Genomic DNA, 26,814 nt, shown 5'->3' with positions numbered 1-26,814 from the left:
TAACTTCTGTCTTAATGTAGGGGAAGATAGTCTCAGTATTTAGAAGCTATGTTCTTGTAACTTGTTCTACTTTCCAACTTAAAGTCAAAGAGACTGGGTCATCACAAGAAAATAATCCAAAGGGATTGTGTAATAACATTTTTAAAATCACTTAATTAAAACTCTTGTTATAAAAGTAGCACATACTTATTATTTTAAAAGTGACATTTACCCTGGCACCCTAACTCAGTCTCCAAAACAAATAGTCATAACTTCAGTGTTTTTGTATGTATGTAAAAGTATATATGTAGATATATCTAAGTACAATAAAGCAGTTTTTCTCATACTTTAGTGCAGATCATGCAGTTATTCAACCGCCTTGCTAAAAATGCAGATGGGGCCAGGAATTCATGTTTTTAACAAAGATAATGATGAAGGGGGTCTGCACCAAGATGAGCCCCAATAATCACCATCTCCTAGGATTCATTCCCTGTGCTTCTCTTCCTGTATCAAACATGGTTGACTTTAGTAACCAACAGAATATTGCAGACACAATTAAGTACCACTTCTGTGGCTAGATCATCAATGTCATTAAAGCTTTCACCTTGGATTCTCTTGGGTTATCCCCTCTGGAGGAAGCCAGCTGCTGTGTCCTGAGGACACTCAAGGAGCCCTACAGAGAGGTCATCATGGCAAGGAACTGGGGTCTCCCACCAAGAACCAGTGTCAGCATGCCAGTCAGGTGATGAGTCACATGGGAAGCAGGTCCTCCATCCTCAGTCCAGCCTTCAGATGACTGCAGCCCCAGCTGACACCTTGAACGAGATCTCATGAGGGATCCTCAGACTGAACTACCTAGCTCAGCCTCTCCTGATTTCCTGGCTTATAGAAACCGTGTGAAATGATAAATGTTTATTATTTTAGGCCACTAATTTTGTGGTAATTTGTGGCAGAACAATAGGTAACTAATGAGGAACAATGCTGTAAAGTATATTATTGATCCCATTAACTACCTTTAAAAATAGTTACATATTTTACATAATATATTTTATGTCATAGGTGAGGTTTGGTGACAAGTTAATGCCTAACATAATCAAAGGCTAACATTTCTACAGATGTAACTTACTTCAATTCCAAATGTTAACAGTACTAAACAGTAACATCTTAAGAAGGGACTCGTTCCTGTTTTTATTTAACAATACTGTAGTCCTCTGGCTTAAATTAGATGTAAATCTCCTCATAACCCCTCAGAGGTTTTTCTTTTTTTTAATATCAGTGATAGGGCCAGTACATATACATAAATAATTCAGTATTTATTGCCAACCACCATGTTACAAAATTTACTTATCTACAATCTTTACTGTTCCTTCACTAGGTAAGAGTTATCACTCCCATCTTACAGATGAGAGGACTGAGGTTCGGGAAGAAGGATTAAACTTCTATACACCTTTCGGCTGGCAAGAGGAGGAGCCAGAGCTTATTATTTTCAAAATGTCAGACCAAGTTTTAGTTATTGGCATTGGATTTGCTAATGTGGCCACAGGCCCGAGTGGGAGTTGGGGTAGGTTATCCTGCTTTGGAATGTTCCTTATACAGACACCAATCAGACAGTGAACAGCTAATTGTGAGTGCTCCTTGTATGCCAGACACTATGCCATGTTCTAAGAAGATAGTGGTTAAAAAAAATGAACATGGGTTCTACCTCTACCCAGTGTATAAATTGGTAGGCTGCTTACTCAGCATTTATTCTTATTTTTTGGTGGAGGTCACTGAGGTTAAGAAGCCATTTAATAGCAGATGCCCAATATTTCCAAATAATGAATGTGATAAAGTGATATAAAGTGTTTTTTAATAGCACCAATGATACTCAGATCACATCTAGTCCAACTGTTTCATTTTATAGAAGAATCTGAGGTTCAGAAAGGGTAAATGACTAATGAAAAGGGAGTTGAACCTAAACCTGTGTGTAAGACCAAGTCCAGAGCTCCTCACACTCTAATCCAATAGCTTCCTGAATTTAAGGGGCTATGAGATAAAACCACCCCAACTATCTGACTCATTATGAACTGGAGCCTGGCTGACTTCTCAACTCCACCAGCTTCCATGCAGTGCTTCTCAATCCTGGCTACATATTTGAATCACCTAAGAAGCTTTAGAAAACTCCAAAGCCCGGCTGCACTGCCACCAATTAAATTAGAATCGCTAGAGGTGGGCTCAGGCAGCAGGATTGGTTAAAGCAGTCTAGGCGATTCCATAGTGCAGCCAAGCTTGAGAACTCCAGGTTGAGATTCTGGTGATAGAGTCTTTCAGGCTCTTCCAGGTTTTGCTATTTCACTTTTTACCATGCACTGGGTTGGCTAGTGCTCCCCAAAATTCATGTTCTTCCGAAACTCAGAATGTGACTTTATTTGGAAATAAGGTTGTTGTCAATGTAATTCATCAATTGAAGAGGAGATAATAATGGAGTAGGGTATGCCATTAATCTGACTGGTGTCCTTATAAGAAGAGGAGAAGAGACACAGAGAGACACAGCAGAGAGGTGAACGCCATGTGAGGTCACACACAGAGGGAGAGTGGCCACGTGATGATGGAGGCAGAGATGGAGTCATGCAGCTGCAAGCTGCAGAACACCAAGGAATGCCTGTAATGACCAAGGGCTGGGAAGCAGATCATGGCCCTGCTGACACCTTGATTTTGGACTTCTCAGCTCCACAACTGTCAGAGAATATTGAGTTGAGCCATACAGCTTGTGGTAGTTTGTTATGACAGTCCTAGGAAACTACACATCTCTCCACCAGCCGGGGGCTCCCCTATGCACTACTTCCCACTTGAATGGCATGAGTCCAGCAGACAAGGTTCAATAGTCCTTCTAGTCCTACTGTGATCCCCTTCTCTCCCTTGTGTGCCTTATCTCTGGTCAATGGTGAATGTCCTGGTCTTCTTCCTCCCATTCATCTCCAGATTTCCCAGGCAGCAAACACAGCTAGTAGAGCTCCTCTTTACCTCAGAGTTCTTAAATTCCCTGGTTATGTATTTGGAGAACAATTTCCATGTTCTGCTGTTTGCTTTCCAATCTTTTCCTCCTTCATCTTGATCCAGGGAGGAAGGGGAGCGTAGTATCTAGAGCACAGACTTTAGAACCAGAGAGCATTAGCTCATCCCCTGGTTCTCACAGTTAGTGCCTATGTGGTCATGAACAAATTTTTAACCTCTCTAAGCCTCAGTTTTCTGATCTGTAAAATGGGGATAATACCTTCTACACAGAGTTGTCATTATAACGATGAAAGGAAGCCATGTCTGTATTTAGGATGGTGCCTTCAGCACACGGTAGAGATCAAGAACTCTCTAATTCTCAAACTGCTCTTTCCTATGAAGCCTAACTTCACATTCAGATTACCACTTTAAATGGTCTAATTTTCTATTCCATTGCTCCCATGACATCCATTTTTCCCTGGACAAGACTACAGCCCATTGGAATCTCTCTTGTCTATTGTTCTTTGACTTATTTGGAAGCAGAGATAAACCCATCCTTCCTTCTTTATAATGTCATGCAGTGATATGGGTCATTATTCCAGCCCTCCAAATATGCCATTTGCAGAAGCAGAATTATTGACTAGGGAGAAATTTTGTTTCATGAGGTAAGAGGAGTGAATGTGTGTATGTGTGTATACTTTGTTTTAGTGTGTATACTTTGTTTTAGAATTCATTTCTAAAAATCTATATGAAAAAAATCTATTGGGTCTATCCAGAGAGAAAATGTACAGCTAGAAGAGAAAAGAAATCTAATCTCTGGTTAGCGTGGGAATTGGGGGAGTTATATCCAGAACCTTCATGAAAAAGCCTAGCTTTTTATATAACATGAACAACAGCAACAACAAATAAATGGGAAAAAATAACAGACTTAAAATAAGAATGAACTTATTAAAGAGAAATTAAAAAGAAAAATTATTAAGACAATGATTGGGAGAGACACGATAAAATTTTAAGGATAGAAATTTTTAAAACTTAGAATAAAAAGTTCTTTTAACCCTAGAAGAAAACCTAGGCAATACTATTCAGGACATAGGCATGGGCAAAGACTTCATGACTAAAATACCAAAAGCAATTGCAACAAAATTGACAAATGGAATCTAATCAAACTAAAGAGCTTCTGCACAGCAAAATAAACTATCATCAGAGTGAACAGACAACCTAAAGAATGGGAGAAAATTTTTGCAATCTACCCATCTGACACAGGTCTAATATCCAGAATCTAAAAGGAACATAAACAAATTTACAAACAAACAAACAAACAAACAACCCCATCAAAAAGTGGGTGAAGTATATTAACAGACACTTCTCAAAAGAAGACATTTATGTGGCCAACAAACATGAAAAAAAGCTCATCATCACTGGTCATTAGAGAAATGCAAATCAAAATCACCATGCCAAATACCATCTCACGCCAGTTAAAATGGCGATCATTAAAAAGTCAGGAAACAACAGATGCTGGAGAGCATGTGGAGAAATGGGAACACTTTTACACTATTGATGGGAGTGCAAATTAGTTCAACCATTGTGGAAGACAGTGTAGCAACTCCTCAAGGATCTAGAACCAGAAATACCATTTGACCCAGCAATCCCATTACTGGGTATATACCCAAAGGATTATAAATCATTCTACTATAAAGACAGATGCACAAGTATGTTTATTGCAGCAGTATTTACAATAGCAAAGACTTGGAACCAACCCAAATGCCCATCAATGATAGACTGGATAAAGAAAATGTGGCACATATACACCATGGAATACTATACAGCCATAAAAAAGAATGTGTTTGTGTCCTTTGCAGGGACATGGATGAAGCTGGAAGCCATCATTCTCAGCAAACACACACAGGAACAGAAAACCAAACACCGCATGTTCTCATTCATAAGTGAGAGATGAACAATGAGAACACATGGACACAGGGAGGGGAACATCATACACCAGGTCCTATCGGAGGATGGGGGGGCAAGAGGAGGGAGAGCATTAGGAATACCTAATGCATGTGGGGCTTAAAACCTAGATGAGGGTTGATGGGTGCAGCAAACCACCATGGCACACATATACCTATGTAACAAACCTGCACATTCTACATATGTATCCCAGAACTTATAGTAAAAAAAAAAAAAAAAAAAGTTATTTTGAATCAATCAGTAAAATGATTAAAATAAAAATTCAAATAGATAAAAGGAAAGATTTAAATAAAAATTTAAACAATTAAAAATAAAACCTGAACCTCAAAAGCTAAAATGAAAACCAAAACAAACCTAAATTGATATACTGCGATGTAAGATAGAATGTTAAAGATGAAGGCATGAAAAAATAATTAAAAAGGAAGCTCTGGCTCTAAAACCCAGAAGGTTAATGATTGAATGGGCAAGCAGTTAAATAGTCTCTAAAGTTTCTAGACACTTTAGAAAGGCAAAAAAAGATTGCAAGAAACAAAAATCAAAAGGATAAGGAACACTAAAATGACCTAACAAAAAAGCATGTTAAAGTTGAGATGTTGTCTTAGTCTGTTTGTGATGCTATAACAAAATACCTTAGACTGAGTAATTTATAAAGACCAGAAATTTATTGCTTACAGTTTTGAAGACTAGTAAGTCCAAGGCAAGATCAAGGCACCAGTGTTAGGTGTCTTATAAGTGCCTCTTGCTGCATTCTCAATTGGCCAAATGTTCCCTGAAGCCTCTTTTATAAAGGCCTTAATCCCACTCATGAAGGAGGAGTCTTTATGGCGTCATCACCTCCTAAAGACCCCATCTCTTAATAGTATTACATTGGAGATTAAGTTTCAACATGAATTTTGGAGGGACACAAACACTCAAACCATAACAGTTATTAAAAACAATAATGTCAAGAAAGAAAAGCACAAGAAAATAAGTAAGTTGCTGTTTGTGGCGCAATGGACACTTCCATACTCAGGGGTCCTTCAGGGGCAAGAACTGAGTTCCTTGTAACTGAGCTTGGAGGTGAAAGCTGCAGCCTAGCTGCTTTTCCAGAATTTGAAGGGTTGGTCTCAAATGCAAAGAAACCAGGAGCTTCCTTCTTCTCTCTTCATTTCCCACCCCCCAAATATCTTCTTGTAAGACCCTGCCTTGCCATTTCCCTATAGGTCCCCCTTTCAATTAGAAGTCCGAGTAGATAAGGGAGCAGGGACCTGGTGGGTTCAAGTGAATGGGGAGAATGATATGTCAGTGTGGGGTTGTGGCAGAGAAAGCTCGCTTCCTCCCATGGCATATTTCCTGGAATGTCCCACAGGTGCTCACACTCCTATGTCCCACATAAATGCAACCATCTTCCTCCAAATCTGCTCCTTCCACCCCATCTCTGCCCACCCTGTGCTCATTTAGCCCTTTAATGTCTCCACCATCAACTTAATCAATCAAGCAGGCAACCTCAGAGTCACTTGGGACTGTTGAGTCAGAAAAAGGATGGTTAGTACTGGGTCCAGGTCGATGTCCAGAAGTAATTCTAGAATTAATTCCATACCACTGGTCCTGCCCCATGCTGCCTCACTTGGTATGACTCAGCAGACTTTTCTGGGCATGGTGTCATTTTAATCAATGGAAATAGACTGGCTGGCTCCTCAATTGGTTGAAGTAAGTCTGGAGAGATCAGCTTTTATAGTTCCTGTCTTGCTTAGCATATGTTTTATTTATTTATTTATTTTGAGATGGAGTCTCTGTCACCCAGATTGGAATGCAGTGGCATGATCTCAGCTCACTGCAACCTCCACCTCCCAGGTTCAAGTGATTCAGCCTCCCGAGTAGCTGGGACTACAGGCATGCACCACCAAGCCTGGCTAATTTTTCGTATTTTTAGTAGAGACGGGGCTTCACCACATTGGCCAGGCTGGTCTCGAACTCCTGGCCTCAAATGATCTGTCCGTCTTGGCCTTCCAAACTGCTGGGATTACAGGCATGAGCTACCGTGCCCGGCGCATATGTTTTATTCAAAGGAAGACCAGAAGAGATCTGAGCGACCATATGGAAGGCTTTGGGGCCAAGAGGCTTTTTAATAATCTCTGTCAATCTCTCTCTGCCTTTATCCCTCCACAATGAAGCAGGGACTGCAAAAGCCACCTATGGCTTCTATTAATACAGGAGAATTCAACTCAAGGGACTGCAGGCCATGGCCCAAGCGCCTTTCCTCTCACTAATCTGATTAGACACTCAATCTTCTGTAGCTATGTGATTCAGGCCAACACTTAAACACATGGCATGTCTCGGCTCTTCAGAGATGCACTGGGGTTTTCTCTGTATGAAGGCACTTTGAGCTTAACATGCTGTGAACAGACAGTGTCTGGAGAGGATGACAGGAGTGGGAGAGGAAGATGCCGCTGCAGAGACTTCTAGCAACGAACTCCGACACTGACATCCCTGGGCAAATCACTGCCACTTGTTTGAAAAACAGCCTCAAGTGGATGTCATGCCGACGGTAATAAGATTTAAAATTAGTCTTAACGTGCCTTTATCAAAGGAGGCTTAATTGCAGGGTCTAATCAGTACACAAAATACTCTAACGACAGTTTTGCTGACAAAGTAATTCTAAACAAACCAGAGAATTTAGAAATGGGTAACATCTTTGTGGAATTACTCAGTTTTGGTGTCACTAAAGTCGGCTTCCCTTCAAGCCCATCTCCTCATGCTCTAGGTCTTCTGATTTAGAATTTATACATATAGAATTTCTAAGATTTCCTTGCCTGAGATCCAGGAACACTATCGTGTCTTAGTGTATCTTGTCTGGCCAGATACACTATTGCAGAAGAAGGAGCTCTGCTGTTTACCCGCTACGTGATCTTGGGCAAGTTATTTATCTTCTCTGAGACTCAGTTTTCTCACCTGTTAAATGAAGGAAATAATGCCTGCTTTGAAAGGTTGTTGAGAGGATTTAAATAAATGAGCTATGTGGATCCATTTTTATGTTGTTTCTCTCTCCAATCCCAGAAAGCTATGATGCTCTCAGACCTAGTGACCCTAGGGATGCTGTTACTAAGTGTTTTTTGTGATTTGCAAATAGGATTATTGCATATGTAGCTCAGTGGTTCTCAACTTGAGGTGATTTTGCCCCCAAGGGACATTTGGCAATGTCTAGAGCCATTTTTGGTTGTCACAACTAGGGGGAGGGGGCAGGTTCTACTGGTATCTAGTGGGGAGAGGCCAGGGATGCTCCTAAACATCTCACAACACACAGGACAGCCCCACAACAAAGACTTATCTGGCCCTAACTGTCAATAATGCCCTGGCCCTAGAGGATGATATATATTAGCATTCATGGGTTCGCCTAAGGAGTATGCCTGGTAGATCTCCCTTTTGTTTAAAGAGGTTTTAAAGAGGGCTGAGGGAAAGTACTCCAATGGAATTGCAGTGAGTTCCAATTACTGAGTGTAAGGGAAGCAGATCTAAATCCAGCCTGACTTGGCCAGTATTTCTCTGTTCTTTGTTCTTCAAGTGGAGGTCTGTGAATGGTCTGCTAGCATCCTGCATCTTCTCATTTCCGTCTGACTCGAGGTATTTCCTGCAACTTTCCTCCATGTGATATATGGGATTTACTTAATTTTGCTGTCCTTCTCACCCATGAATGCTGAACGTTGAGAAATATACAGATATCTTGCGTGTGAAGTCAAGAGCAGCTAGACCTGCCAGGAGGCTTTTCCAGAGGTCACCGGGAATGGTCACAGGAAACAAGATACTGAGCTTCAGAAGAAGATGAATGGGATCACTGGAGGAGGCCCCAATGAAACCTGGCTACTTCGAGGGCAGGTGTATGATAGATTCACTCTCCCCAGCTGATTCCATCAACTGGTGATACAAGTACATATAAATATACAGTATATTCTCAGTTTTATTTGCCTGGAAGGAAAATATATTAAATATTAATGATAGTTATTTTCTTGATAGATATAACTTTTTCCCCTGGGTAGCTGTTTTTGAACTTTCTAAATTTTCTCTGAGTATTTTACATATTTGAAAAAATGGATTTTTTAAAAGAAGAATTAAAGAGTCGTTTCTGAAATGTCTGCCTGAACTTTATATTCTGAGGATTTCTTCTCCTCTGTAAATCGCAGGTTAGATGTTGGCAAGCTGCTGCTAAGAGATAAATTGCTCTCCCACCTCCCCAGCTGAGAGTCATGTCTGGGTAACAGCTGCTTCAATAATGACTTTATTCGGTGAAGGATGTATTCTTGCTTTACAGATGCTGAGATGACTTGAGCCTAATGAAATTGCATGTATGATTGTTCATTTCTCCTCACTCCACTCACAGTAGGTGCCAGAGACAGAGGGCCTCAAGCCAGGGAAGGAGGATGTGACATTGCTTTCCTCTTCATAGAGGCGATGTCATCCTTGGGCACTTGCTCCTAGAGAGCTGCATGCAGCTGGCAACTGCACCAGCACAGCAATATCGCCCACAGCAGGCTCCGCTGAGGCCAAGCCCCACCCCGCCCAGGTTCCTACTTTCCCTTCTGCTTTGCATTTTGTGATGATGGCAAATCACTCTTTTCCAAATGAAAAAAGAAAAATGCAAGATCCAGTCTTGAGAAGGAATGTTCTCACTTCTCAAAGAGCTACTGGTCTGTAATGCGAGAAACCTGGAAAGCCGTTTATTGGAAGAACTGTGGATGCTTCTTGTCGTGAAGGCATGACCCTATGGCGCTGAAAGGCATATATTTTGGAACAACAACTTCTAGGATATATTTTGGAATGTAACCCTCTCAAAGAACTACCTTGCAGCTCTCAAGGACCACCGTGATCTCAAGGAGAAGTTATCTAAGAGCAAATATAGAAGGGAGAGAAGGACCAGGAAGAGGCAAGTCGGCAGAACCCAGGATAAATCCACATTTGGGGGTTATACTGAGAACAGTGAGGAAGTTCTCTTACAACTTATGACCAGAACATCCACTAGAAAAATGTAGTGGCCTGTTTCCTCCATCCAAAAGAGAAATGGAAAGCCCCAAACTTGGGATCAAGAAAGTGAATAACATAATTATAAAAGGGTGAAAGTCTAACACAAACTGTCCTTTTGAGGACAGCAGAGCCCATGGAGTCAGAAAAAGCCTAACAGCCCCTGACTTAACCCCTTTCTTACTGTGTGACCTTGGAAAGTGACCTAAATGCTCTGAACTTTTGACCTTTTTATAGGTAAAGTAGGTAATAATACCAACCTCCTGGGGGTATTCAGAGAGAGAAATGATAAAATGCAAGAAAAGTATTTAGCACAATGCCTTGCACCAGGTTGTCAGGCAACAGTAGCTAACTCAGTATCGATGGCAGCCAAAACCACACAAGCACCACATACCCAATGTCCAGTAAAGGCACGTTGCAGGGATTTTGCCATTATTTCTGGTGCCATATAGAGTACCCCTTAGCTCCTGACCCTGGTACCATTTTTTGCTGGTTCTGCCTGACTCCTGCATGTTGACTCAGTTTCCATTTTTAGCTCTAGTCCTGCAGGTTGGACCACAGATGTTGGTTTTCTAGGTAATCCGGAATTGGGCCTATTTGCTTAACACCTAGCACTACGACACAGGAAGGTGAGGGTGAGATTTGGATAGTGGGATTTGAAAAATGAGACACTGTTAATTCATGAGAAAGAAGTATGAGGGTTTTAGTTAATTGTAAAATCCACATGGTCAGCAACAAATTTGGGAGGAGGGGTGAGTGTAATCTGATTCCAAAACTCAAGGGGGGGCCTCCAAGTGAGCATGTGCTTGATTTTGGGCAGTAGAAAGATCTAGCAATAAGTATTTAGTAGGCACTACTTATCAAGTATTCACTATATACTAGACAGTATTCGTTGAAATTTATAAACATGATTTAATATAATCCTTCAACCATTGTTAGAAAAGATTGTACAAAGTTTTACCAACCAGGAAATAACTTACCTGAAGTCAAACGGCAAGCAAGTATTGAATCTGGAATTTGACACAGGCCTTCAAAGCTAATATATATTTTTTTAACAACTGAAGAACTCTAACATTGGCCCCAAATTAGGCCTTTCCTCAACAATTAGTAATTATCACACACACATATTTTGTCTCTCCCTTCCTCTCAAACACTCAGAAGAGTTAGCTAGAAAAGCACTCATAGATTATTAATTTTTAGTGTCTCATTTTTTATGCCTCTCTTCTTAAAAACTATGTTTGGCATCAACAGATCTTGCTTAATCTCTTAGAGTTTTGGGGCAACATTGTTACCTGATTCCAAAAACAAAATGAAATGGCATAATAAAATTAAAATGGTTGTGTTCTTCAGCTTTAAATGTGCAAAACTACTCTGCAAGTTAAGTAAAGCCTTTTGTTTGCTGGACTGTCAAAACGCATTTAGAAAACTAATGGGTTTCAAGTGATCTATTTTAACTGGAACATCATAGAACTAAAATTTATCTATTGAAGCTAAGCTGCAAACCATGTCACATAGGAAGGGTTGAAAAGAAATGGGAAAACAGAAAACTAAAAGGGACATAATAGTTGTTTTCAAATATTGAAAGGTTGTTGTGAAGAAGTCAAATTGAATGTATCCATGTGGTCTTAAGGAGTGCATAGGGGCTGTTAGATGGAAGTTACTAAATGTAATGAATGTTCTTATATTCTTGGGTATATTCAGATTATTCTGTGTTCAAAGGGGGCATTTTGGTGGCTAGTTGGGTTTTTGGCTCTATAGTTGTCCAGCAGAGGCTGGCTTGAGGATGGACTTCTTATACTTGGACAGTGGGTCAGATTAGTGACTACTAAGAGTCTATGATTTTACCCATTAAATTGTATCATCCAAATAGGCAGGTATACTCATTGCTGTTGGAGGCTTTTGCAAGAATCTGAGACAGACAGACTAGGAGTGAGGGTAGGGGTACCACTGCCCATGAGACTACAGGAAGGCCTGGTGAGAGAAGGAGTGAGATTAGAGAAGAAATGGGAGAGCTGAGGTCAGAGGTCAAGGGAAGTGAATTGAGTGTCAACCATAGGTGATAGATAAATAGAAGCATGGTGCATTGGTAGAGGTTGGAATGAAGCAGGAAGTTAGAGTGCAGTGGGCAAGAAGGCAATGTAGGGGATCCAGTGGAAAAAGTTAGTCCAAGTCCTTAATCTGCTGACACTGGATTTAAAAATGCAAAATAAATTTTTCTTATTTCAAATGCAAGACATGCTCATTACAAAAATCAGAAATATAGACTTTCATTACACAAACAAGAAAATATAAATTCCCAGAGTTCTAGTCAATCAGAGAAAACTATTAAAAACACGTTAGTAGGGCCGAGCACAATGGCTTATGCCTGTAATCCCAGTACTTTGAGAGGCTGAGACAGGAGGATCACCTGAGGTCAGGAGTTGGAGACCAGCCTGGCCAAAATGGCGAAACCCTGTCCCTACTAAAAATACAAAAATTAGCTGGACATGGTGGTGGGCGCCTGTAATCCCAGCTTCTCAGGAGACTGAGGCAGGAGAATCACTTGAACCCCGGAGGCAGAGGTTGCAGTGAGCTGAGATCGCCCCACTGCACTCCAGCCTGCGTGACAGAGTGAGACTCTGTTTCAAAAACAAAACAAAACAAAACAAAAGCTAAAACTAAAAAACACGTTGGTATATATCCTTCTGAATGCTTTTCTAGGCATATATACAACACACACACTGACATTCTAAAATAAAATCCATATACATTTTCATACAGTTTTATGAGCTATTTTTTTCAGTTAACATCTTATTAACATCTTTCCTTTCAGCGGGCCACTTCACATGATTATGAATGTTAGTCATGTGTGTCATGGTATAAATGGATGTCTCATAGTTTATTTTAGCCTGAGGTTTTACAATTTTATTTTAAACACTGGAATCCTTTCATGAAACAAAATCATACATAGGGGCATAGCAAATAAACAGATAAACAAAACAAACAGAGCAGCTCCATTTGATGAGTAAAATTGCAAAGTCAAGAGTCAGTCATATTTTGAAAACTTCGGCTATATATTACCAAATTTTTTTCCAGAGAGATTGTGAGAACCTGTTTTATTACCCTTTCACCATCACTGAATATTTTTAAAATGTTCTCAAATTTTGTCTTATGATGTTAATGTGCCTTTTAATATTATTTGTGGCCTTAAACATTTTCTTTGTTTATTGATTTCTTTGCTTATTCATAGAGAATTTACTTACTGTTTTAAATCCACATTTATTTTGGATTATACTATGCTGAATTATTGTTTTTTTGATTTTTTAATACCACTTATACATTAAGAGAAATAATCTTTAATCATACAAAAATTTGCCAAGTTGAAAGGCCAAAAACATGTATCATTTTAATGTGTATTTCTTCAAGTTTTTTTGATGGTATTTTTTTTTCAATTATTCCCCTGGTCATTTATACTGATATTTTGTTAATTGCCTGTTTATTTCCTTTTCACATTTTTCATCGAAGCATTCATTTTTTCTTATTTATTTATTATTGAATTAATTTAATTTTCTTTATCTTTTTCCTCTTCTGTTGATAGAGAAGTCACACATTTTGTTTCTAATATTTTCAATAGTTATTCCCCAATTTTTAACATGTAGAGTTGATTTAAAGTCTAAAGATTTTCAGTATCTCTAAGCTTCTGAAAACTAAAAGGAGGTTAAAGTACTTTAGGTTACATTATATGCTTTCATTGTACATTACATTCTTCTGTATTTTAATTCCACATAGTTTTAAGACATCTTAAATTAGTTATTATTAGTTATAAGGTGTGTTAAAACTTAATACACTTTAAATTAGTTATTATTATTGTGTCTTTTACACAGCTATTTCTGGTTTAGATTTACTTTCAAAATTATCTTTCTTTCCCTTACTCTTAGAGATCGTCTGTGAGTGACAAATTCCCTTTAACCTTGTTGGAAATGTCTTTATTTTGTTTCCATTTTTGAGTGACAGTTTAACTGGGAATACAATTCTACTTAAAATTATCTTCTCTCAATGCTATGAAAGCATATCATCAGACCTCCATTCCAGAGCCTCTCCACGGGTGCTGCAGGGCATACCTCTCTCCTCATTGCAGTGCACTGCGGACTGGTCACTGGTATGCAGAAGAATTGATGGCCTTGTTGTGAGGGTGTCAGGGCAGGGCTTGGGCTGTGGGCCTTCGTGGTGAGCAGCTTTATCTGCTTACCTTCGTGTGTTGTACAGGCATCATAACTTTCAATGTATGCTGTGACATAAAAATACTCAGACAAACATAGAGCCAAATCATGAGTGAACTCCCATTCACGATTGCTACAAAGAGAATAAAATACTTAGGAATACAACTGACAAGGGATATGAAGGACCTCTTCAAGGAGAACTACAAACCACTGCTCCAGGAAATACAAGAGGACACAAACAAATGGAAAAATATTCCATGCTCATGGATAGGAAGAATCAATATCATGAAAATGGCCATACCGCCCAAAGTAATTTACAGATTCAAAGCTATCCGCATCAAGCTACCACTGACTTTCTTCACAGAATTAGAAAAAACTACTTTAAATTTCATTATGAAACCAAAAAAGAGCCCAAATAGCCAAGACAATCCTAAGCAAAAAGAACAAAGCTGGAGGCATCATGCTACCTGACTTCAAACTATGCTACAAGGCTACAGTAACCAAAAGAGCATGGTACTGGTACCAAAACAGATATATAGACCAATGGAACAGAACAGAGGCCTCAGAAATAATGCCACACATCTACAACCGTCTGATCTTTGACAAACATGACAAAAACAAGCAATGGAGAAAGGATTCCCTATTTAATAAATAAAGTTGGGAAAACTGGCTAGCCATATAAAGAAAACCGAAACTGGGCCCCTTCCTTACACCTTATACAAAAATTAACTCAAGATGGATTAAATAAGTGTAAGATCTAAAACCATAAAAACCCTAGAAAAAACCTAGGCAATACCATTTAGGACATAGGCATGGGTAAAGACTTCGTGACTAAAACACCAAAAGCAATTGCAACAAAAGCCAAAATTGACAAATGGGATCTAATTAAACTAAAGAGCTTCTGCACAGCAACATAAACTATCATCAGAGTGAACAGACAACCTAAAGAATGGGAGAAAATTTTTGCAGTCTATCCATCAGACAAAGGGCTAATATCCAGAATCTACAAAGAACTTAAACAAATTTACAAGAAAAGAACTACTCCATCAAAAAGTGGGAGAAGGATATGAACAGACACTTCTCAAAAGAAGACATTTATGTGGCCAACAAACATGAAAAAAAGCTCATCACCGCTGGTCATTAGAGAAATGCAAATCAAAACCACCATGCCAAATACCATCTCATGCCAGTTAAAATGGCGATCATTAAAAAGTCAGGAAACAACAGATGCTGGAGAGCATGTGGAGAAACAGGAACACTTTTACACTGTTGGTGGGAGTGTAAATTAGTTCAACCATTGTGGAAGACAGTGTAGCAACTCCTCAAGGATCTAGAACCAGAAATATCATCTGACCCAGCAATCCCATTACTAGGTATATACCCAAAGGATTATAAATCATTCTACTTTAAAGACAGATGCACACATATGTTTATTGCAGCACTATTCACAATAGCAAAGACTTGGAATCAACCCAAATGCCCATCAGTGATAGACTGGATAAAGAAAATGTGGCACATATACACCATGGAAGACTATGCAGCCATAAGAAAGAATGCGTTTGTGTCCTTTGCAGGGATGTGGATGAAGCTGGAAAGCATCATTCTCAGCAAACTAACACAGGAACAGAAAATCAAACACCACGTATTCTCAATAATAAGTGGGAGTTGAACTCAATAATAAGTGGGAAGAGAACACATGGACACAGGGAGTGGAACATTACACACCAGGGCCTGTCGGGGGAGGGATAGCATTAGGAGAAATACCTAATGTATATGATGGGTTGATGGGTACAGCAAACCACCATGGCACGTGTATACCTACGTCACAAACCTGCACGTTCTGCACGTTTCCCAGAACTTAAAATATATTAAAAAAAAATTACTCAGAGCTCTCTTCCATTGTTGCTACTGAAGTAGCAACATCTGTTAGTCTAACACTTCCTGTGAAGGTGATCATCTTTCTCTCTAGGTATTTCACATTTTCTCTGTCTTCGGTGTTTTTCAGTGTCACTGTGATTTTTATCAATGCATATTTACTTATCTTGCTTGGGACTTTTTATATTTCCAAATCTAAGGATTTGTTTTACTGGAAAATCTTCAGCCATTATTCCTTGAAATACTGCATTTCCACCATTTGCTTTTCTTTCATTTCGGAACTTCTATTAGAGTTCTCACCTTCAGGCTGCCTAACAGTCAATTTTTTTTCTCAGTTCTTTGCATGGCCTTTTGGGTAATTTTTCTCAGATCTGTCTTTCAGCTCATTAATTCTCTCTTCAGTTGTGTCTAACTTACATTTAATGTGACACTGAGTTCATTTTTCCAATGACTATATTTTTCATGTTTTATTGCTTTTGTCACCTCTTTATTGTTCTGGGGATTTCAATTCTATTTAAAATATGTTTACCTTAGGCCAGATGTGGTGGCTCACACCTGTAATCCCAGCACTCTGGGAGGCCAAGGCAGGCAATTTATTTATTTTCATGTTTTTATTCGATTATGTCAAGTTTTGGGGTGTCTAATCTTACTCTTACTCATAGATTATGAGTCTTTTTTCTTCCACAGCCTAGTCAGAGAAGATTTCATGTTAGCTTCCTGTGCCAATGGTTAGGTTTTTTCCCCCCACATCTAACTTGCAAATGAGGGTGTAGCTGTCTTAAGATCCTGGCTTTTATGGGAAGACATCAGTTCTCTTCCTCATTAATATGCAAATGAGGCCTGGTCTCTAAATTCCCCACCTGGACACTAGAACTTACACCTCTCTCAAGACAACTAACACCCTGGGGAAGCCACAGCCTCAGCCACAAGTTTAGTGCTTTGGATTTCAGTTCTTTCCTCATCACTGACACCTGTGGATTTCCCTTTTTGTAATAGATCAGGGAAATCATTTAAAATGATTTTTATTGTTTTAAATTTTTAGCCACATTTGAAATAATTGTTTTGGGGGAAGGATGTTTTGGGTATTGCTATGAAACCAGAAGTTCTTTATACTTACATTCTGTCTTATGGTGTAAAGATTTTCTTTGTGGCCATCTATATGAGGAACATTTTCCAAAGATATATTATGTATATTTTTTGTAGACTATGTATATCCAAACATCTTTATTTTCTCTCTCTCTTTTTTTTTTTTTTTTTTTTTTTTGTATACAGGGTCTCACTTTGTTGCCCAGGCTGGAGTGCAGTCACTCGGTCATGTTTCTTTCACTGCAGGCTTAAACTCCTAGGCTCAAGCAATCCTCCTGCCTCAGCTAAGTAGCTAAGAGTAGCTAAGACTACAGGCATGCACCACCATGTCTGGCTTTTTAAATTTTTTGTAGAGAAGGGATCCAAAACATCTTTCAAATTCAGTTAATCATATATATGCCATTATTTGAAGTCTCTACCTAAGGAGTGGTGCTCATCACTTCTCTTCTATATGTAATAGTTTTGGTTTATATATTTCAAGGTGATTTTATTTAGCATGTAGATATTGATGAATAAAATATTCTATTTTATTTAGCACATAGAGACATGAAAAAAAGTATCAACATGAAAGAGTACAGAGGGTCTGCAACTTACAATAGTTCACCTAGATTTTTCGACTTTGTGATGGTGTGAAACTGTTGCAATTTGAATGTACTTCAAATTTTGAATTTTGATCTTCTCCTGGGCTTGCAATATGCAGTATATGAGATATCCAACACCTTCTTATAAAATAGGCTTTGTGTTAGCTGATTTTGCCCAGTAGGCTAATGTGTTTTCAGCACATTTAAGGTAGGCTAGGCTGAGCTCAGATGTTCAGTAGGTAGGTATATTAAGTGCATTTTCGACTTAAGATATTTTCAACTTAAAAAAGGTTTATTGGGATGCAACTCTGTTGCGAGTTGAGGACCATCTGTATTATAAAATAACTTTCTTTTTCCTATCTTTGTATTTTCAATTTTATTTTGCCTGATGTTTATTTGCTCCTTCCCCACCACCTCCTCTCTCCACTCATGGCACTGGGACTTTGCATTTGCTGGTATTTCTTGCTCAACTCTGTATTTGCAATTATTGTGTGTCATTTTGTCTTAGGCACATATCTTGTAACCAGCATTTGTGCAGATTTTGCTTTTTCAGCCAGTCTGAGAAAGATTTGGTCTTATTTCTATTTTTGTATTTATATATTGAACTTTGAAAATACAGTTGACCCTTGATCAACAAAGGTTTTAACTGTGCAAGTCCATTTTTACATGGATTTCCTTCTGCCTCTATCACCCCTGAGACAGCAAGACCAACCCCTCCTCTTCAGCCTGCTCAACGTGAAGATGATGAGGATGAAGACCTTGTTAGTGATCCACTTCAACTTAATACATAGCAAATATATTTTCTCTTATGATTTTAATAGCATTTTCTTTTCTCTAGCTTTAAGAATACAGTATATGATACATATAATATACAAAATATGTATTAATTGATTGTTTATATTATCGGTAAAGCTTCTGATCAAAGGTAGGCTATTAGTAGTTACAGTTTTGGAAAGTCGAAAGTTATACTTGGGTTATTTGACTGTGCCGGTGGTTGATACCCCTAACTCCCATGTTGTTCAAGGGCTAACTGTATAGACTTCTATTTTGCTGTCTTTTGCAATGGTGATCAAGTTTCATCTCTTCTACAGCACCCTGTATATAATCTCTGTTGGATTCCATTTGCTTCCAGTAATTTGATTGATTGAATGATTGATATTCAGCCTTCTTTAAAAGTGAAGCATTTTTGACACATATTCAGCCTCCAGTCCCACCCTTCCCCGACTCCTCTTTTGTGCTGCTGCCTGTGTGACAGTCGTGATCTTAAAATGCAAATCTGGTCATGCCATTTACCCAGATAAAATATGTCAGTGGTTCTTGATCACATAAAGAATATATTTCCAACTTCTTGGCAAGACAGTCAAGATTCTTTACCTTTTTTCCCATCTTATCTTCTATTCTCTCTCCCATATTCCTTTCTGTTCTCCAGCCATGAAAGTTTTCTCTTTCTAATGCCTTAAGTGATTAGGGTATAATTATATTTTTATATGGGTTTATAGCATACATGCTACCTCCCCACTGGAATTTATTTTAAATTGTGGTTTTATTGCATTACCTCCAATCCTTAATTCAAGAAGTATATCAAAATTCTTAAATTTGCCACTCTTCCTTTCTCTTTCTCATTTTTCTTTACCATAAAACAGACTGAATTGGTTGAAAAACGGTCCTTCATATCTACAGGTTCTGCATCCTCAGATTTAACCAACTGAGACTGAAAATATTTGGGGAAATAAACAATAAAAAACACAATACAAACTCTAAATTTTGAAAATGATAGAGTCTAAGCTATTTGTATAGCATTAATATTGTATTAGGTATTATAAACAATCGAGATGATATAAAATATACAGGAGAATGTGCATAGGTTATATGCAAATATGATGCCATTTTATATAAGGGACTTGAGCATCCTGGGTTTTGGTATTCAAAGGCTCCTGGAACCAGTCCCCCATGGATCTTGAGGGATTGATTGCATATCATCTAGTTAAGCTATGCTAAAGATCCCACCCTCCAACCACCGTGGATAACAGAGGAAAGGAAGGAAAGGGAAGGGACGGGGAGGGCAGGGGATTTCCTTTTTGAGCACTGACAGTTTTCAGTCACCTCATGTATAATCCTCACAAGTAATAACATTTCCATTATATAAATGAGTAACAGGCACACAGTAAATGACTTGCCTCAAATTATCTTTCTGTTTGGAGAAGTCCACCAAATGCACACTATCTCATTATTTCATCTCATTATCATTTCCTAAACTCTTCTGTTCCTCCTCTCTTCCTGATTTTTGCTCACAGCCCTCTCTCTTACCTCTTCTAGGAGCTCAGGAGTCCTCTGCACTCCTCTCTCTCTCACCCCCATGCTAATGAGGTCTTCGCTTCCAGCTCTTTCTGCCTCTTTAATAACTTTACCCTCCTCCCCATTTCTATTACTACTACCAAAGTCTAGGCTCAAATAATGCCGGCTTGGGATTATTTCAAAAATCTCCTTGCTAATATTTCTGCTTCCAGTTTTCTCCCACTTCAAGCTTGCCTCCACAAGGCTGTTTTGTATCTGTGATATTTCTGAATGGCAAATCTGACATCACACCTCTTAATGCAATCTCTTTTGCCCGCAAGTAAATGTCCTTGCCAACTCTGTCAGGATTTTCATGATTTGTGCTTTTCTTCCTCTGCAGTGTTATCACCCTTTGCTCTCTCATACGCATCTGGCACAGCAGCCACACTGAATGACCTACAGATTCCTGAGTCGTTCCAGATCAGCCGCCTCCATGCTTTGTTCACACTCTCTGCTCTACTTAGGTTTCTCTCTTACATGGTGAACATCCCTTTTTCTTTTTTTTTTTTATACTCTTTTTTTTTCTTTTATTATTATTATTATTATTATACTTTAGGTTTTATGGTACATGTGCGCAATGTGCAGGTAAGTTACATATGTATACATGTGCCATGCTGGTGCGCTGCACCCACCAACTCGTCATCTAGCATTAGGTATATCTCCCAATGCTATCCCTCCCCCCTCCCCCCACCCCACAACAGTCCCCGAAGTGTGATGTTCCCCTTCCTGTGTCCATCAATAGCAAAGACTTGGAACCAACCCAAATGTCCAACAATGATAGACTGGATTAAGAAAATGTGGCACATATACACCATGGAATACTATGCAGCCATAAAAAATGATGAGTTCATGTCCTTTGTAGGGACATGGATGAAATTGGAAATCATCATTCTCAGTAAACTATCGCAAGAACAAAAAACCAAACATCGCATATTCTCACTCATAGGTGGGAATTGAACAATGAGAACACATGAACATCCCTTTTTCAAGATCTTACTCAAGTTTCTACTCCTCTCTTGCTTTCCCTTATACCATTTTGGAAAGTGTTGGTCACAACCTCCTTTCTACTATTCTACCTTGTACATATTTATATAATGCTATTTACCACACTGTGCTGCAACTTTTCGGTTTTATATTTGACTAAGTTGCTTGTCATTTCCCTGATTTGATGAATTTTGTTCTCATTTTTACAAATCTCAATTTTACAAATTTTGTTCTTGTTGAGTTCCTAGGGCCTATCTCTAAGCACACTTTTGATTATTGAATGGATATTTCATTTTCCCTTAAAATGAAAGGATTGTGTTAATTGTATTTTCATAACTAAAACAAAATGGATGAATGGTATACATGTCATTGGGGACACCCATTGCTTTGTTCATTGTAAAAGCAGGTGGACAGGACATGCTGTAGTCGATAACTGAAGGATGGCTTAGAATGGACTTGCAAATAGACTCAAGAAACATTCAGCCTTGCACTTTTTCTTTTGCAATTACTATTAGCTTTCCCTGCCCTTAAATGTTGTCACAGAGGTTTGAGAGGCCAATTAATTCTCCTTCCTCCTATGTGTTCTGAACAAGAGAGGAATTTAAACATCAGCAGATTCAAATTAAGTAATCAGTTTTTTTTTTTTTGAGTAAGATGAATGGGAGAATGCAATTTGGACTTCACGACAACATCAGTCTTCCTACTTTACTTCTGCCTTGGATTCGGCTGAGTTGCCCAGGCTTAGGAAACTGCAGGCAACAGGAGATGAGTTGGAGGCGGTAGGCTCATTGCATGGGAAAAAAAGCCTTGGGCAGCCTGGAGAGAGAAGGTGAGGTGGCCAAATATGGGCAACAATCCTTCCCCACATGGTCACAAAATGAAGGGAAACAGATGGCATACTCTTCAGATCTCACAGGTCCAAAGAAGGGTCTAGGGAGGAGCTGGAGAATGCTGCCGTTCATAGTCCTGAAAAGGTTTCTTTCTATTAAATGCACCAAAACTGGAGTGCCAGAAGAGAGAGGGGCTGGATCTCCCCAACCAAGGTCACAGAACAGATACATTTCTTAAACCCAGTGTCTCAGGACCTCAGAGATCCTGGTCCAGAAAGTTCCCTTTTTCATGGATTGGATCTTGTAACCCATAAGAAAAAAATAATATGACTTTTTTTGCTGTCTTTGACCTAACACTTACTATCATGATGATGGGTAGATTAATAACTGCTCCTGATAGCAAGTACATGTTAATAACATCGAAGCTTAATGATCAAGGAATTAACAGCTTGACACAGGTGTGAGTGCTCTGATGGGAAGAAGGAACCCCTGTGAATGGCTTTGGATTGCAAAGGACTTTTTTCCTGCAATGCATGCAGTGCTCTGGACCATATTATCTCAACCCAGGTCAATCTGTAATTGCACATCCTGATGATGGTAAAGAGCAATGACCTGGATGCTTCCACAGCTTGTGCTGTGAGGCCAGAGTGGCTTGTGCTGTGCCACGCTTAATACTGCATGCTTGGACCCTTCTGACATCCCTCCCAGTGCTGGGAGTTTACAGTCCTGATAATGCATCCAGTGCAAATGATTTAAGAAACATCCTTCGCTGGGCTCTGACCCATAATTTATTAACCCACAGATTTATTTAGTTCTGGCTTATTTCAGGTCTGTGGGTATGCATTCTTTTCATTGCTAAATGTGCTCCCTCAAAGTTGTGATGTCTTTAATTAGACCCATTCTATAAATTATATAATGGTAAGAAAGAAAAAAGAAAAGAGAAAGTCACGGTCAAGAGACAACAATGTAAAAGGAATAGATATTTTCATACAGTGGGTCTGATTTTCTCAGTGAGTCGAGATGGTCTTCTTAGAAGTAACACTCTCCACTGATGCTCAGAGCCTATGGTGACCTAGCAATGGTAGAGAGTTTCCCACAGCAGTGTTTTTCAAACCAATGTACATAAACATCACCCAATTCAGCAGGTCTAGGGTGGAGCTGAAGAGCTGGCATCTCCAACAAGCTCCCAGGTGATGCTGATGACTGAGTAGCAAGAACCTAAGTTACTAAATCAAAACACCAGCTCCCCAAATCATCACAATCCATTTTATTCCACAGCATGTTTAAGGGAATGTTATTTTCAGGAAGATGTTTGGGATTAAAATAATTAAAAAAAAAACTGGAAATTCACACATTTATGTATCTCTTCTTTTCATTAAATATATATCTGTTTGGCAAAAAATGTTAGACTCTTTTGTACAAAAACAAAGAAAAAAAAAAAAAAACAAAACTAACCCAAAACTGTTGCAAATTGTAAATACCAGTAATAATTACAATGATGTAAACTTGGATGTCTGACAGCTTGACCATCCTGTGGAACTTGAGTTGCAGCAGGACCTCCCAGGAGAAGGTAACACCAAACGCTTGGATAGCAACAGCCCGTCCTAGAGGCATTTAGGTTTAGTCTATTAGAGATGGAGCGAGACTACTAATTTCACCATTTGTGCTTTCAGCTAAGAGGCTGGGAGCATGGGTGGAAATGAAGAAGGCAGTTCTGGCCTGGGGCAGGGAGAGGAAACCCCAGACTAGCTGGTGAGGAGGGAAGATTTGTCACGATCACAGTGCAGACGCAAAGTGGGCGTGGGACCTGTGGACTGTTTGGGAAACTTATGCTAGGGAGGATCACGAGGAGGCTGCGGCGGCTGCTCTTGGGACCAAAGAGGAACAGAGCAAGGCAAAAGCAGGGAGAGAGGTGGGAGGTGATTTGAGCGCAGATCTTAATTCAAGTGTAACTGGTGGTGCGAGATGATTCTAGAGAGAGGGGAAAGGAGGATGTGGGGTTTGGTCTTCTCATCAAATAGCTAGGCCATTTCCTCCAGACAGGGGCCTTGGGGCACTCCCCTCGGTCTGGTGGCCAAGTTTTGGGGCAGTCTGGGGCTGCTGGCTTTCCTGCCCCAGGGAAGGAAGGGCATGCCTGTGGGGGGCTAGGATAGAAGGGCCCTTTGGCCTTCTTACTAGCAGTGGGCTTTGCTCTTGTCCCACCAGTGGACTGCAGCCACGGGAAGTGACCTGAAGCAGTGGAGCCGAGGAACAGAATCAGGGCAGTGAGCAAGATGCCAGCTAGGGGCTGAAAGTTGCCGGGGCTAGAGGTGATGCTGAAGGGAATGTGGACCCACAGCTTCCCTTTACCAAAGGAGGGTTCCAAGGCGTGGGCGTGTTTTCATTCCTCTCTCCTGTTAGCTAGGTGTTCCAGTTTTGGAAGGGGCATGTCTGGGCCCGGCCACTTCAGTTACAGTCATAGACGAAGTCATAGTTGCTGGGCTCCTTGGGAATCGGCGGAGGTGCGTCAGGGATCTGGATGTTTTCCAGGTCCAGGAGGCGGAGCTTGATTTCCATGCTGAGCAGGGTGTCCAGGTCATTCCGCGTCAGGTCGCTCATCATGTCCTTCCCGAGTAGCGCATTCAGTCCATCCGTCCAGATACAGTACTGGCAGGAAGGGAGGCAACAGCGATCATTACTGGTGGCAATTACGGAAGTATTAATAGTAAAAATAGCTAACAGTGAATACTCATCACTCAGTAGGCTGTGTGCTAAGTGCTGGGCCTACTTCGTCATTTCATATTCACGACATCTCAATATAAAGTTGATACTTCTGTTATCTCTGTTTTATAGGTGAAGGAACTGAGGTACGGAGAAGTTAAGTGACTCAGTATTTTGTAGACTGGGTGGGATTTGAACCCAGGCAATCTGACTCCAGTGCCTGTGCTCTTCTTTGCAAAGAATGCTTCTCTGTAACAGCTGAGGATTGGAGTTCTCCATGACTTGCAATGTAACACCTATGTGGGAGTCTACGACTTTTAGGTATTGGTGGAATCTACCGAACAGCCCTGGACTCAACATCAGGTGAAGCAGGTTTCTTTGCTGACTCCAGTCATGGCTCCTAGTCTAGTAGCTCATCTCAGCCTGTCCTGTCTGATCCTAGCATTCACAATGACAGCCCTGTCCCACCCTGGAGCCAATGGCCAATGGTAGTCCCACCTTGGTGTTTCTCAGCTAAAGGGCTAGGAAATAGCCTTCTGCTGCCCAGTGTCTGGCAGCCAAAATGGTTAAAATTATTGGGCAGTCTTAATGGGAGGAGGGTTGGCTGCCTGTCTGGGGACCTCTTTAGCCTTTGTCTCTAGTTCCTAAGGTTTCTTTTCACCAGGCCTCTGGGGCCTGATACCTGGAGACATTATCTGTTTTGGAAAGCCCTTCAGAGTACCCAACTAAGAGTCTGATTCTTCTCCTCTCATAGCCTTTTGTCTCTCCAGGAGACTATGATCTCTGTGAGGGAGAAGGAAGAACTGTGCCTTGTCTGAGGACCTGCTTTTCTCTTCTTAGCTTCCACTCCCAGAGGCTGGAGTTCTGTACTGACCTGGACAGAGAACCATGACACCTGGTGAAAGAGGCACCCCTGATGCCAGCATCTCGGAAAGCTGCTTGGTGTTCTGGATGCTGGGCTCCACTCATGCACTAGAGTTAGGTTTCTAATAGTCCTATATAGGATTCTATAACAGCAATTGTTCTCCTCTTTTGTTGAAGCGGTCTTCCTTCTACCACGCACTGCAGATTCCCAACTTTTCTGCCTCACTAGGTCAAGCGGCAATTCCAGACCCTCTTTAACCTCCTTTGGCACTGTGGTTATCTGGACTGTATTCCATGGTAGCAGATCTCAACATAAAAGTAACCAAAGTATACTCCAAGCACTATATAAATCTCCAGTCACCATGATGTGATGGAACTCTTCCATGATGCACATCAGCAGTCCTACTTTTTAAGCTGAGGAGATGCACAATGGGTGTATTATGAGATCTGTGTTTCAGGAGGGCAGCATTGATTTGGAGGGCTTTGGTTCTACCTTGGCTATGTGATCTCAGCCAAAGCATTTAACCCATGGAAACATCAATTTAGTGTTAAGGGATTTTTGGAAGAATTAGTGTCCTCATGATCTGATTCTGAACATGTCTAACCATCCATTTCTTCATAAATAACCTTGACAGAAGTAGACACCTAGCTCCTACCTTGGAGATCCTGATCATGTAGATCTAGGGTGAGGAGACTTTCCTTCCTAGAAAACTCTAATGAACATGCAGGTATGGGTGCCACTGAACTCTACATTCTCAAAGGCCAGCTTTCATGCTGTTTCGTGGTAAATCCCCAAGTCCTGGGGATTACTATTCTTTTCACACAGCCTGCCCAGACCTTGCTGGCTTCCTAGTACAGATTATTTTAACCCACAGGAACATTTCTGCAGTGCGTTTCTTTTTAGAAACAACAGGAGCAGAAAATTTTATGTGAAAGTACATTGACCAATAAATAAAAACCCTGTAGTACTGATACTGAATTTGATTTGGAACTATCAGTATCAATTCATTATGTAGTTTATCTTAAAAGAAAACCTCCTAGCTCTGTCCCCAAAAAGGGCTAAAAAATAATGACCAACCAAGAACCACTGCACCGTGGTGTGCAATGACCATAAACACACCTCATGCTTAGATTCTGGTCACTAAATATCATTTCCCGCTGCAAGTAATCAAGGCTCCACAGAGAAAAGGCAGAAAACGTAAAGATAAACCTGGATCACTCCATCATACCAGAATGCCAGAAAGTTATCAAAGACATAAGGGGTCCTCCCAATAGGACTCAGATGCCAATCCAATGGTGTTCCTACTTGTTCCAGACAGGATAACTTAGAAACTAATAATGACAGTAACTGCAACATATTGAGACACAATTCTGTTTAAAAGCATGATTTCCTACTCAACCCCTGCCCCCAAATGCCTCATTGTTCTTCTTTGAAAGATGCTTACTATTTTG

General features: G+C 40.0%; 1 protein-coding gene across 7 annotated transcripts in view; it reads right to left on the bottom strand.

The window, feature by feature from the left end:
• Positions 1-23,050: 23,050 nt before the first annotated feature.
• ELMO1 (engulfment and cell motility 1) overlaps positions 23,051-26,814 on the bottom strand; it is a 593,731-nt gene continuing 589,967 nt past the window's right edge. For all 7 annotated transcript variants that reach the window (XM_024249296.2, XM_054558906.2, XM_024249299.3 and 4 more), the window contains 1 exon segment: positions 23,051-24,444. In XM_024249296.2, coding sequence (XP_024105064.1) covers positions 24,244-24,444 — 201 coding nt within the window. In that variant the 3' untranslated portion in view covers positions 23,051-24,243.

The sequence above is a fragment of the Pongo abelii genome, chromosome 6 (genome assembly GCF_028885655.2).
Source record: "Pongo abelii isolate AG06213 chromosome 6, NHGRI_mPonAbe1-v2.0_pri, whole genome shotgun sequence".
Lineage (NCBI taxonomy): Eukaryota > Metazoa > Chordata > Mammalia > Primates > Hominidae > Pongo > Pongo abelii.
Note: the sequence above shows the minus strand (reverse complement) of the source record. Positions and strands in the feature narration are given on the sequence as shown.